Here is a 14,198-nt window from a genome sequence, read left to right as displayed (position 1 = left end):
CATTCACCCTCTGTATTTCTTTTGTTCTATTTACTTATGACATTGCGTACTTCTCACAGACTCTTCTACATCCCTCTTTGATATTCTTCAAGTCCACTCGCTTCCTTACCTCTTCTTACTTCCTTGACGTCCTGTACCTTGGTTTTATCTGCATCTACATCGCTCTCGTTGCTGGCGAAATGTTCAAGGTCATTCCGAGAAATCGATCCGTTCTCCACGGTCTGCTTGGAATGCGCGCTTGGCGATCATTCAGCCCCATTTGCTCATTGTTTTGTTGACGTTGAGCATCGCCACAACAAAAGTCTGAAAGTCCAACAGAGTTTACAAGAAGGCGACCATTTATCACAAAACCAACCTCTCTCATTTCTAATACAGATATATATAATTTTCTCTTCTTTCTCTTTCCCACCTCTCCATGCTCTCTTTCCTTCATTAGTACTCTCCACGAGACGGCGGCCTCTTAATTCCCGAGCCCACCATCAGCGCCATTGTCTGTCACAAAAGACACAGCCCGCTACCCATGTAACACCACACATTGCAGAGAGACACGCAACTGGTTTTTTTTTTATTTTATTTTATTTTATTTTTCTTCTTTTCTAAAACTGCAGTTATCCAGCCATTAACCATTTCATCATTTTCGGTCTGTCGTTGCTGCATCGTCTACGATCAGCCTTTTTCTCTCCTTCTTGCTATCTTCTTTCACGATCGTAATTCTTTCTTCATCCATACCATATTCTTTTCATTTTGACATTTGCTCATATTCAAACCGTTCCAGAGGTTCAATTGGGATACATTCATACAAATCAGCACCGAGAACATCTAAACGGACACATCCATAACGTCCCTAATCAAGCTTTTATATTTTATAAAAAAGAATGGTACACACATTCCCGAGAGGTCTTATTATTGTTGCCATTGAGGCCAAAGACCTTGCGAAACGGAAGCTGTTTGGTGCCCAAGGTATAACAGAAAAAAAATGACATAATCACATTCTTTACTCTTTTTTTTTTTTCTGGATGCAGAGTGAGCATGAAGTAATAGTCATGGTATTTGGAATGACAATGACTCGTAACGGAATGAACAAAGTTGAGATTGCACATTGCTTGTCTAATTCAAGTTTCTGTCCATTGAATAAAACAAACAAAATAGAAAAAGGCCTCATATATACCACTATACTTATCCATACGATTACTTTTTATTTTTCATCTCATTGATGACTTTGCATTGATTTAAATGAATTAGATCCATATCTTGCCTTTTTCATCCAGGGACGCCGGAAGTTTACGCGAGTCGCCATCAAAGGTGGTGTGAAACCCTTATGGAATCAAGCGGTAGAGAAACAAAACATCCATACCGTTCATCTCAGTTTGCAGATGTTGTTCCAACATTTCCATCTTATCATCTACTCGCTCACACTTGTATTACAATTTTTTTTTCTTTGGAACAGATAAATTACAACCGCATTCATAATTCCTCATCCTGCGAAGAGACCACACTCACAGTTTGCTGCATCCATGAGAAGACAGGCGCCAAGTTGGGCTCAAGTGATGGACTGATTGGCAGCTGTGAAATTGATCTTAAGCAGCTTTTGTTTTCAAAAGAGAGTGGACAGTACGAAGGTAAAAGAAAAAGAACTTGCAAACCAATGACGACTTGTGGAAAGGAAAAAAAAAAAAAAAAAAAACATTATTCTTTCTCTCTCTTTGTTTAGAACCAAGCTTTTAGATTTGCATAATGCGGATAAACTTTTTTTTTTACGATTCTTTCCCATTTCAACTACTAACTACTAAACAACCCTGTTACCAAATCATTTTTAGGCTGGTTCCAGTTGATGTTCGATGGCAAGCCAGCAGGTCAAGTGCATCTCCGTTTGCAGTTATGTGAACCATCTGTAAGTAAAAGTATTATGCTTTGGCAACTGAATGTTTATCCAATTGAATTCCTGTGGTGTTGTGTTGTATTTACGTCTGGTATGCATTCTCGTACACGCCGCGGGACATTAAAAAAAAAAAAAAAAAACAGCCTAGATTTTTGGGCGCAAGAGTGGGAGTCATGGGAGAAACGGGTAATAGCCTGGAAAATCAAATGGGCAGGGGTCGGACGAACTTTTTTTTTTTAACCCATGGACATGAATTTCGGATGATGTGACTGACCGACTCCTTCTCTCCTTCCCCCTTTCCTCCTATTCTACTTTCCTCTATCTGCTCATTTTCTTATCTTGCATGTCAACTCGGCGGAAAATATCTGATTTCACTATTATGTGGCGGATTACCTCTTTACCCTTCACTCCCCTTCCATCCCCTATTCATGATCACATTCATGCAATTGCTCAATATAAAAACAATTAGGAGGAAGAGGAAGGACCCAAAGACCCACCTTTTCGACTGGACCATAAGAATCGAATCGTCAAGGCCAAATCATCAAAGAAGGACGACAAAGACAAAGGCACAGCCTCAACATCGTCCCATAGTAATAGCAGAAGAAATACAGCCAACAAGACCTCGTCCTCAACATCTACTGCTGGACAGTCCAACGGTATTTCGCGCACACTCTCGGGCCGATTGGGCCGGACACGCTCCATGGAATATCTGAATCAACGAAATCCCACTATCAAATTGAAGGAGCCCTCTCAAAATAGGATCGGATCCAGATCAATGGAAGAGGTTCGAGAAATGGCTCTAACTCCCACGTTCGGATCTTCCGACAGTGAGTCGAATTTTACTGCAGAGGGTGATGAGGACAAGCGTAGTATCAGTAGCCCAAAGCCAACATTTACTTCTCAGGATAGTCATGGCAACATCAACCAGCTCAATCTGCTGATCGCACCGTTTGATCCCAACTGGCTGGAGCCGACACCACAGCTTATGCGTCGTGCGCTTTCTGCTCAATTCTATTATGACGACCTCAAAACTCAAATGGCAAGTAACCCACGGGACCTCTTCCCTAGACCGCAATCACAACAAGGATATAGCGGTTATCCCGGTGATCCTTCCTACTTACCCAATGGACAACCACAGCAACCCTTCCAGAGCTTTGCTCAGGCTCAACAATCTTATCTACATCAACAAGCGCCGCCCAACGGGCTTCAGCCCCTCAACAATACGCACCTGCTTCAGCAATACCCACAGCAGCAGCAACAGCCCAATCTTTCGGGAATACCCCCCAACATGCCCTTTCCAACAAATCAACCACACCCTACACAAATCCAACCTCATTTCTCTATACCACCGCAACAGCCCTGGGGTCAATCGCCCGGTCAAACCAACGCTGCCTCGTATCAACCTCATAATGTGCCCAATCAGCGCCAGTCATCGATCGGTCGCTCCAAAATGGATAACTCTGGCAATTCGAAATATATGTCACTTCCATCGCGAAACCAAATCCCTCCACAGCAGTTGCAGATGCTGCGTAACACAGGAGGGCCCTTATCGTCGCCACAGCTCGGTAGTATGGTAGGCATTATGCCACAGACAGGGAATTCACAACCTTGCATCTCACCAACGATTGTATCTTCACTTGGACCTGCTACTGGATACATGCCCAACACATATTCTCAGGAACATCAGCGTGTGATTACCAACCAATTACCACAACCAGCGCCCGTGGTAACACAGGCTCAACCGCATCATGGGCTAGGGACTCTTAATAACGCTCAACATAGGACGCCAGAGATGCAGCGTCCTGATATCAGTCATTCGTATTATGCTACACAACCACCAGCAGCGCAGACACAAGTGCAGGTACAGCAATCATCGTCAACGCCTATACCGACCCAGCTGAACAACACTATCCACAATGGAGGACAACCCATTTATTCTGCATCGCCCATACAGCAGTCTCAGCAATATCCTCAACAACAGCAACAGCAAAAGTGCCAGCAGCAACAACAACAACAACAACAGCAATACCAACCGACGGTCGCTTACCAACATCCCAATACGTCCTCATTTTCAGAGATAGACTCCTTTAATACGATGCACAAATCCCCGGCGTTGCCTATGCCAACCAATATCCCCGCCAAGGCTCGAGAACTCATCTTTTCACATTACATGCCACGTGCAGTGATATGGGAAGGCAATGACATCAAAGATGGATTAACGGATCGATCAATCGGTCGAAGGATCATGTCGCGGTATGCATTGGGCATGGCGCGCGAAAAATATGTCCGTGAAGGGTTTTATACCAAGGACAAGAGTCCACTCCTGGGTTCTGGCCAAGTTCGATCACCATTCCAGCATCAACAACAACAGCAATCAAGAACACTAGCCCAGCGACAGCTTCAGAGGCAGTTCTCAATGGACAAGGGTGGTAATGATCGTGTGATTCTCAAGTGGCTCAAGTCCAAGAGGGAATGGGAAGTTGATTGTGTGATGATGCGATATTTGACTTGTCAACACCCAGAAGAGAAACTTGAGAGTCAGTACTCGGACTATGCTCAACCTCAACAAGACAGCCAGGCTGTCAATCCATTTGTTGTGGGTCTGTATGAGACATTTATGCATCCGCATGGTACGGATTACGAGGGCTGTCGGTATTTGTCAGTCATGCAGTGGTATCCAGAGACGCTTCAACAATACATTGAGGACAGTATTGCCTCTGGTGAGGGTCTGGAAGTGACTTTACCGATTGTGTGGTCATTGATCGAGTGCGTCCAATGGATCCACGGCCGTAAAGTGTGTCATTTGAACATCAAGCCTTCGAATTTTGTTCGTGACCCTTATATGGCCTCGACTATGAAGCCAGGACAGAATGGAAATGGGTGGAAGTTGGTGGACTTTGAAGCTGCTCGTATAATGGATGAAGAGACTGTGGGGCGATGTACATTTTCCTATGCGGCCCCAGAGATTCTGATCAGGAACGCTTCAGCCACAGGGGTGGTTGCGAAGGGATCATTGGATATCTGGTCGCTAGGACTAGTGATTTATGAACTTTTGACAGATCAGCCTTTGTTCAAGACAGATGATCATGCAAAGGACGTTCTTTTGGGGACCAGGACAAATGGAATCGAGCCAGTGCGTTATTATGACGTCAAAAATATCCCGCCTGAATATCACCAACTGTTGGACTCGATGCTAGCATATGATCCCGAGAAGAGACTGTCAGCGTCCGAATTGTTGAGGCTGGATATTTTTACACGACCTATTTCTCCAAGGCCGGTCACACAGGAGCTGTTGATTCGGAACAACAGTATTCTCTCGCTACGGGACCTCAAGGCCACGCGGTTGTGTAATTTGAAGGGAGGACAAAGTTCTTTTGAGACAGAAGGTGGTGGCGGTGCAGATAACGGTGGTGGTCCCAACAGCCATGGTAGCAATGGATCGTCGAGTGATTCGGCTTATGGATCTTTGGCGATGTCTTCTTCATCTCAGCATCAAATGATGTTGTTAGAAGGGATTGGACGAATTTTGGATTCGCCTTTTGATCAAGTACCCCGGTTGTTCATGATCCTTCCGCCAATGAGAAATGATCTGACACCGTCAGAGCCATTCTTACCGACTAATTTATTGCAGAACAAGAATTTACGGCTAGTGTTGCTCTGTGAAGGACTGAGCGGATATGGAGAGGATGCACATGTGACGGACCACCGAGGTTATATTCTTCAAGAGCCTACAGCGTTTGTACAGGACGTTGGAAAATTGATGTTGCATTTGGTGGCGGTTGCAGGGACGAACAATCCGGGGTATGAGACATCGAGATTGGACCGGCCCTTGGCCTTGACAGGGACACCGTTGGATAATTGTCAACGGTGGTATTCCTCTCTACGATCGTATTATGAGGCCTTGCAGACAGCGGTTCAGTATCAAGTGGGGCCAGCGCCGGGATTGAATGAGCTGAGATCTTTGCGAGGTCCGACACTGAAGGCTCTTGAGCAATGGCTAGGTCGATTGGTTCGGAGGCAATGTCAATTAGCATCGGAGAAGATGCTTGGACGAAAACCAACTGTTGCTGGTCAGGGAGATCTTGTGGAGGGTCATGGTGAAGGATACAATGACCTATCGGATCGGTTTGGGGCAAGTATGAGACTGAGTAATAATGGCAATGAAGATAAAGAGTTGGAGTTGGAGGAAGTGGACCAACCAGAGGTAACGGGACCAGGAGGAGGAGAAGGATATGGAGGGCTTTACAAGATGCCGGTTGGGACATGTGGAGACCGATGGATTTGTCGTGGATGTGTTCGAAAGCAGATGGCGATGGTCGCAGCTGGTTCTAATGGGATGAAAAGTGAGATGATTGCTGGGTAGATTGAAGATTCCATGATTCATAAACATGCATTTATCCGTTTTTTACTTTTACTTTCCATCCAAGGTTTGCTGGATTACGATGCAGAGTAAAAGGGAAGGTGTGCTATTATTATTTTTGGCGGAAGACTTGCTGTACTCTTATATCTTTAGCCTTCCAATCAAGCACTTGACTTGAGCCAGGCAACAGGGTTATTCTTTAAAAAACACAAGCTCACTTGCGCCCGTACATGTGCATGAGGTATTAATAATACATGTATCCTTTTCTTTGTATTTTCTAATTGAATCGAGCGAAGTTCATTAGATCGGGCGATTCGAGGACAATGAAAGACCAACACGTTTTGTATGTGTCTATGTTTTTAGTTCCTCCACACCTTTGCTCTTTTTGCTCTTTTTTTATTTTATTTTTTGTAAGCTTTGTATACATGTATATTTGCCTGCTCATTTTTTTTTTTACGTCTGTAGGCATATGTGTGTACAACTGGATAAAAATGCTTTCTACACTTTGCAAAAGCATATAGTCTTACTCATAGAGAGAAAAGGGAAAGGGGAAAAGAGAGATGCGGGCAGAGGTAATAAAAAAAACCCCCCTTCCCCTTTTTCGATTACGCACAGTTCAACATACCGTTGGACTTTGGATTGTTCTTTGTTGTTTTGTTTTTACTGTTGTTTTTTTTTAAAAGGGAATACATGTATTTTTTTTTTCTCCGAGGATGAGAGCAACCATGGCGCTGAATAGTTGGACTATCTCATCTTTTCTAATCCTCGTGTTTGTGATGCTCTTGTATGGATGTATATAGTATCTTTTTTGTCATTGTTGCAAAGTAACGTAACCAGAAAGTATTTTTGTTTCTTAGAAAGGGTGTGAGAAAAAAAAGTTTATCAGTGGATGGCATGATCAAATTGGAAAAGAAGCTTTTTTCTGAAATCCATCTGCATCTTTGTTAAAGCCACTTTCAGAGGAGATAAACACGTCAAACTCCACATTGGATTACAAACATTCATCAGAACAAAGCGCGTCAGACCCTTTTTTTTTTTTTGTACATCCTTACAACTGGCATCATCAAATGATCTCTAGCAATAGCAATGAAAAAAAATAAACAAGAAGTTTATGAAGGGATTTTGAAAGAGTCTGTTGTAAATACACAGTTAATGTATTATATATATGGTAACCCCATGAAAGTGAAGAAGAAAGAAGAGAAGGAGAAGAAGAGAGAGAAAAAGTGGAGAGAGAAAGATGTGGGGTGAATTGTTTTGATCTTTTTTGTTTTTGTTTGCTTGATCATCAGAACAACAACAGAAAACCGGATGTTCGGGTACATCAGGCTTTGTACACAATCAAATCAACTTTTTGTTCGCTCAAAGCATTGACAAACATACAACTCGATTCAAGGAAATATAAAAAGAGAGAGAGAGAGAGAGATCCATTTCATAAAGACATTGCAATGGAGCATGAGCAATGGACCTTGACTCTTCTGGACGTACAATGGACAGAGAATGATAGGGAGAATAAAAAAAGGGAAAGAGCTCTTTTATTTTGTTTTTCAAAGAGCTTTTTACAATGACACCTCAACCCTTTCTTCATTTTACGCCCCGGACCACTCAAAAAGAAATAACGTAAAAAATCAATGCATTTGACCTGGTCTTTTTTTTTTTTTTTTTATTGCTTCGCCGTCAGCCTCTGTCCTCTCCTTTCTCTTTCCCTTTTCCTTCCTTTTCTTTCTCCCTTTGCCTCTTCTTTCCTCTCTTCTCATTCTAAAAAGCTCATTCCTTTCTGGTCGACACTCATTCCTCTCCTTCACAACCTGCCTTCCCTTTACTTGCTTTTCCTTTCTTTTCTCCTTTCTCTTTTCCTTTTCTCTTCTCTTCTCTTCTCTTCTCTTTTCTCTATTCCTTGTTTGTTACTCAACCCTTTTATCTTATTTTATTTTATTTTTTATTTTTTTGTACTTTTCTTTGACAATCATCATTATCATCACCATCATCATTATCATCATCATCATCATCATCATCATCATCACCATCACCATCATCATCATCATCATTAGTACTATCATTATCATTTTAATCGTATATCAACGAATAAGAACAAAAGGATAAAAAAAAAAAACCTGTCACCAGTCATCCAGCAAACCAATCTAACCAAATAATCCTCCCTTTGACCAAAAAAAAAAGCACGGATCAACACTTGACCCATCCAACATTCATTGATCTATCCAAGCAGACAATTCTACCCCTCATCATTCTTTTGTTGCAAAACATCTTCTTTCTATCCTTTTTTCTTTCAAACCATCCTTTTTCGATCTACTGGAAACAAAGATAATAGGTATACAAGTTTTTATTTTATTTTACTATTTATTTTAATTTCTCATTTCTCTGCTGGTCCATGCTATTAAGCTTGGCTCTCATACCGCATGGTTTTGTCTATTGAGACGAGAGAAGAGTATATCCATCTCTGGGTTGTACTCCGAGATGAGGAAAGCATTTTCAAATAGAGTGAGGATCATGCGAGTGAGTGTATATGTGTGCGTACAAAAAAAAAAAAAAAAAAAAAAAAAAAAACGGCAAGAGCCTGCTCTTTTAAGACCATCAGCATCTACCACATAGCACACCATGTGCTGTACTATATACCATCCATCCATCCAATTTTTTTTTTTTATTTTTTTTTTATTTTATTTTTTTTTTTTTTTTGGGCCATCTTTCACGCGCTTCCTTTCCAATTGCTTTTATCCCTGTTATCTTTTCTCCACCTTGTAACCTTGTAATACGAAAACAATAACAAGTCCTGCGAATTAACTCGACTGTGTTTTTGCTTTCTCGGCGGATTCTTGTTACTTTTATCTAGTTTGAATGAATCGCGTTCAATTGTTCGATTCGCCAAGCATGGCTTCAGGAACAACAACTTCCCTTACAACAATCTGCAGCACAGACACTGTAGATAATCCAGCAGCAACCCCACCCTGCATCACAACCACAGCCCTGAATAAATCTGATAACCCGGATTGTGCAATATGTTTGGACAGCATACGTCCAAGCCATCATGCCAAAGCAACTCTTGCCTGCCGACACGAATTTCATCTCTCATGCATCTCGTAAGTAAACAAAAATCAATCTTATTATTATTATTATTATTATTATTATTAATATAAACAGTTTAAACAGCAGTGATGGAAAGAAAAGGAATCATCAGAGACCATTGAAAAGTTGAAACGTTGAAAAGGAATGGAAAATATATTATAAAGTAAAAAACTAAAAAAGAGGTAGTTAAAGAGCGACATGAGATTAGAGGGCATTGGTGTCGGACATGGGAGCAATAGACCATGCTTTTTTAATATCTCGCTAATTTAAACAAACAACGTCCGACCATGCGACTTGAAATGAAATGAAATGAAAGCAAGTGATATATAACTGAGTATAAGAATGAGAGAGATTCGACCATTGGACCATCGGATCACTCTACTATAGAGCACTTGACCATGCAACTCATCCGAACTATCCGATCCAGAAACTTTTTTATTGTTATTATTATTTAAGGACGGAATGAACACATAACACCGTTAGTGCTATTACAACACGCCAGCATTCTACGTAAATACCAACAATCACAATCACAATCACAAACAATCCACAAACCACATCCCACAAACACCGCGGTATTTAATATCGAAGGGGCCAACCATCAATGTCATTAATTTCAAACCAAAAAAAAAAAAAACACGCTATTAGCAGGCAAACATTAACAAACAAGTGAGGAACAGCGAACAAATGAAAGGGAAAAAAAAAAAAAAAAAACAAACCGAGAGCCAAAAAAAAAAAAAAAAAAAAAAAAAAGCAACAGATTAATGGCATATGAACAAGCAGAAAAAAGAAAAAGAAAAAGTTATGACGAAAGGACGGAGAGATTGCAAAAAGTGATTGAGCAAAACCAAGTTGCGAGTGAGCAACCACAATCATAAACAAATCCTATAGATACCTTAATTTAGACCAAAATGCCCTTCCATTTCTCAACTACGGCAGCAAGAAAACAAGGACAAGAACAACAGCAACAATATCAACAATATGGCTCTCCTATTGTTATTATTCTTTTTTTTTTTTTTTTTTTTTTTGCTGTCCCTATCCTCTACCTCTTCTCTGTCTTTGTCAACAGACAGACATTTCATGCATGTCACTCAACATTTTTCGTATTTTTGAGATTAATCATACATTTTTTTTTCTATTTCTTTTTTGGGACACTTGCAGAGTGGCGTTCATGGGAATTAAAGAGATGATCTGTCCGTTGTGCCGCTTTCTTCATAAGGACCAGCCGTTCATGGGCTCAGACACAGAGGAATCCAAACCACAATCACCCTCCTCACAACTGATCACAACAACAGAAACCCAGCCAGGAATAACCACAACTTTAACACCAATATCAACATCAACATCAACGACAGGCTTTATTAGTGCAGCCGTCAACGACGGCAGCAACAGCCCAATAAGCCGAAATCGGAATCGTAACAACAGCATTCATTTACAACACAATTTATCAAACTTGGTACTACAACAGCGGCGGCGGTCCATGTATGATCTGAGGCGAACGTCCGTCTCATACGCCTCCTCATTGTCACCAGCTTCTCCCTCATTTTCGCCCCCCTTGGCCTCCTATCTTACAACTTTACCTTCATCTCCACCTACCCTGGCCTCTTCTACATCAACAGGTGTTCATTTACGACCACCACAACAGCTACAAGGTCAAGGTCAAGGTCAAGGTCAAGGTCAAGGTCAAGGTCAAGGTCAAGGTCAAGGTCAAGGTCAAGGTCAAGGTCAAGGTCAAGGTCAAGGGCAAGGACAACGAGCGCTTCTTCAATCACAACATTTTTCCCCCACCTACATCTCCACTTCTGCTTGGCTTCTTCTTTATGGAGCACCTTTCTCAGTCACGATCCTGCTCTTGGCGCTAATTCTTGGCCGCATTGAGACATTGTGGTCCAAGCTTTTGTGCTTGTTTGGATCTGGGATTGGTTACATGATCTGTTGGGTCCTAATAGTCACATTCTTTGTGCCACCATCTCATTATCAGTTGCAAGGGCGATTACAACTCGATCGTTTGTCCTTTTCAGACAATGTTTCTTCTTCTTCTTCTGATCATGGCAGTAGGAACAATAACAACTACTACTACAGCCATCGTCACAATAGCGGTGCTGATAACCCAAACGGCTATGGAATGATTGGCGTGGCAATGGAATATGAATTTGATGTGCAGGATTCCTTTACTCCTACTGTATTTCCAACCATATCCTTTGCCAATGGCAATGGTCACAACAACAGTGGTAATGGCTATACTTTTCCTGCAACTGCAACTACTACTACTCCAACTACTACTACAACTGCTGCTGCCACTACTACTTTCACTGCCACTGCCACTGCCAATGCAGCGAATCTTGTCCTGTTGGGCAATCCACACCCTGCAGCCCTACAACATCAGAATCACCAACTCCAAAGGGATCTCCAGCGTGCCGGCAATAATAGTTACAATTCACCTATTTCTTCCAACTCCAGTGTGGAAAGCGAAGACAATACCAATATCAATGCCAGTGCCAGTGCCACCGCCAATATAATGTCCAACGGCAGCAATCCCAATACACCTTCCTGTATAAACCCTGTATGTTCTATGACACAATGGATCATGTCAAAGAGTTATGCCCGTGGCTTTGTTCGGCGACTGACGGACCTAGCCGAGATTATGGATCAATATTCACAATCCTTTAGGCGTTGATGAAGAAGATGAGAAAGAATTTCAAACAACAATCGTAGTAGTAATAATAATAATAATAACAATACCAATGATAATGATGATAATGACAATAATAAATTTGTATTTGTATACATTTATGAATACACTTTTGAACACTTAATTTGACAAGCATAAAGATAAGCTTTTTTTTTTTTTTTTTTTGTTTTTAAAAAAAAACCCCCAAATTATTTGTATTAATAAAACACTATTATATGAATCACTTGAGCTCTAAATGGCCCTTGACAGCACTTCCGACATTGATAATCTCGAGCAAGAATGCATCATGACCATACATAGAGTCAAGTTCATAGTAGGTCACCGTCTTATTCCCTGTCTGGCGCAAGCAATCAGCGACTTCCTTCTGCTGCCAAACCGGAAAGAGGATATCCGATTGAATCCCTAGTATCAATGTCGGAATGTCCTTGAGCACACTGAGACCTGCCTGCAGATCTTCAAGTTGAGCCTTGGGATCATCTAGGACAACATTTTTAGCAACATCTGCAGCATTGACTGTTGAGCACGCTATCTGTTGCTCTTCTTCAGGTGGAACAGCAGCATTCTCAGGAGCAGAAGAGCCCTTGCCTTCTTGAAGTCGAAGAGTGTTTCGAGCTCGACGCAGGGCTGTCTCTGCAGAAACGGAAGCAGAAAGATCAAACATGTCCATGGCTTTGGAAACATAGAGCAATGAATTGGGATCATACTGTAGACAGAACCGTTCACCCTGATGATCTAAATAGGTCTCGATCAAGAAATCTGCACAAAGTGATGGCGTTGTCGTTGGTTGAGATCGTTTCCGACCAAAACGTTGTTCCCATTCAGGTCCCGATCGATAAGAGATGGTGGCAATCTCGCGTGCCAACTTCATGCCGCTGTGTGGAGGCACCTTGTCGTAGTAAAATCCCTTGTTCCAGTTTGGATCCGCCATGAGGACTAGTGGAAACAAATAAAAAAAAAAAGCGTGGGAGTAAATGAGTAAATTATAAAATGTCTCAAACTATAAATCTATATGGATATGGCAATGACATGAACATGCATGCATAAGTCTGCCTTTTCTTCTACAATTTGTTATTACTTCCTTACCTTGGCGTTGAGTAAAACGGAGTGCGATGCTATATGGATGAGATCGAGCAGCAGCAGAAATACTAATGACTTTGCTAATTCTGTCCTTGAAGAGCAGCGCAGCCGCTAAGGATTGCATACCACCCATACTAGCTCCAACGGATGCATGCAGCTTCTTAATACCCATAGCGTCGAGCATTTCGAACTGAGCTCTGACCATATCAAAAATGGTCACGATAGGAAACCGGGTTGCATAAGGCTTTCCATCCTTGGGATCGATCGATGAAGGACCTGTGGATCCATAACAACCCCCGATGACATTAGTGCAGATCACATGAAACCGATTGGTATCGATGGCTAATCCAGGCCCAATAAACTTTTCCCACCATCCTGGCGTTGTGTTTTGTGGGTGTGATTTTGCGTGTGATGAAGCCGATAATCCTGTGTGAAGCAAAATTGCATTGGATTTGTCCTCATTCAGTTCTCCCCACGTTTCGTATGCAATCTCGAATTTAGGAAGGATTCCTCCATGATCCAACAGAAATGGCTCATTGTGTTGATAAAGACTGTATCCTGAGATGGGGTTACTGTATGAAGGTTCGGGTCCTCCGTCGAATGACTGAAGGAACTTTTGAGTACGTTGCTCCAATTGATCGACACAGGGAAATGCCATAGGGGGATTACTGGAAGAATGTGATGTTGCTGTTGATGCATTAGAGGACGATGGATTCCAGAGTGAAGTATGGAGTACTACAACACAAGTAGAAAAGAGGGAAAAAAAAAAAAAAAAAAAAAAAAAAAAAAGCAAAGACTTTTATTAGGCTTGACTTTTTTTGCTTTTCTTTAAAGCTTGCAAAAAAAAAAAAGAGAAAAAAGACATTTGATAATATAATTGACATACGTTTTCGAGAGGTGAGTGCCAGAGCAGGCACACCAGCGTGGCGTGAAGTTGCAGCTCTGGCAACACGCGCAGATCCTATAAGGGCCGATGAGAAGACACGAGAATGCATGAGATTACAGAAAATAAGGAATGAGACTTTTTGAGGTAAATGAAGTAAGAAGAAGAGGAAGAGGAAGAGGAAAAGGAAGAGAAAGAGAGAGTCGGAATGAGATCAGGGATGCGGGCG

General features: G+C 41.7%; 4 protein-coding genes across 4 annotated transcripts; 3 read left to right on the top strand and 1 right to left on the bottom strand.

Moving 5' to 3' along the window:
- Window positions 1–980: 980 nt before the first annotated feature.
- Window positions 981–2,440, top strand: BCR41DRAFT_348437 (hypothetical protein). Its single transcript, XM_022023299.1, has 4 exons — window positions 981–1,619; window positions 1,818–1,891; window positions 2,023–2,065; window positions 2,349–2,440. Exons 1-4 carry the CDS (start codon window positions 1,319–1,321, stop codon window positions 2,393–2,395), a joined length of 465 nt encoding a protein of 154 aa, XP_021884286.1. The 5' UTR covers window positions 981–1,318; the 3' UTR covers window positions 2,396–2,440.
- Window positions 2,359–6,477, top strand: BCR41DRAFT_348435 (hypothetical protein). The gene has a single exon (XM_022023298.1). The coding sequence runs from the start codon at window positions 2,580–2,582 to the stop codon at window positions 6,240–6,242; it is 3,663 nt and encodes a 1,220-aa protein (XP_021884285.1). The 5' UTR covers window positions 2,359–2,579; the 3' UTR covers window positions 6,243–6,477.
- A 2,476-nt stretch (window positions 6,478–8,953) lies between these two features.
- On the top strand, window positions 8,954–12,184 carry BCR41DRAFT_224698 (hypothetical protein). The gene is made up of 2 exons (XM_022020031.1): window positions 8,954–9,331; window positions 10,479–12,184. The coding sequence occupies exons 1-2, from the start codon at window positions 9,090–9,092 to the stop codon at window positions 11,992–11,994; spliced, it is 1,758 nt and encodes a 585-aa protein (XP_021884284.1). The 5' UTR covers window positions 8,954–9,089; the 3' UTR covers window positions 11,995–12,184.
- Window positions 12,185–12,229: 45 nt separating this feature from the next.
- On the bottom strand, window positions 12,230–13,744 carry BCR41DRAFT_301510 (homoserine O-acetyltransferase; the record flags this gene model as incomplete). The annotated part of the gene is made up of 2 exons (XM_022020628.1): window positions 12,230–12,942; window positions 13,093–13,744. The coding sequence occupies 2 exons, from the start codon at window positions 13,742–13,744 to the stop codon at window positions 12,230–12,232; spliced, it is 1,365 nt and encodes a 454-aa protein (XP_021884283.1).
- Window positions 13,745–14,198: the final 454 nt, after the last annotated feature.

The sequence above is a fragment of the Lobosporangium transversale genome, assembly GCF_002105155.1.
Source record: "Lobosporangium transversale strain NRRL 3116 chromosome Unknown BCR41scaffold_7, whole genome shotgun sequence".
Taxonomy (NCBI): Eukaryota; Fungi; Mortierellomycota; class Mortierellomycetes; order Mortierellales; family Mortierellaceae; genus Lobosporangium; species Lobosporangium transversale.
Note: the sequence above shows the minus strand (reverse complement) of the source record. Positions and strands in the feature narration are given on the sequence as shown.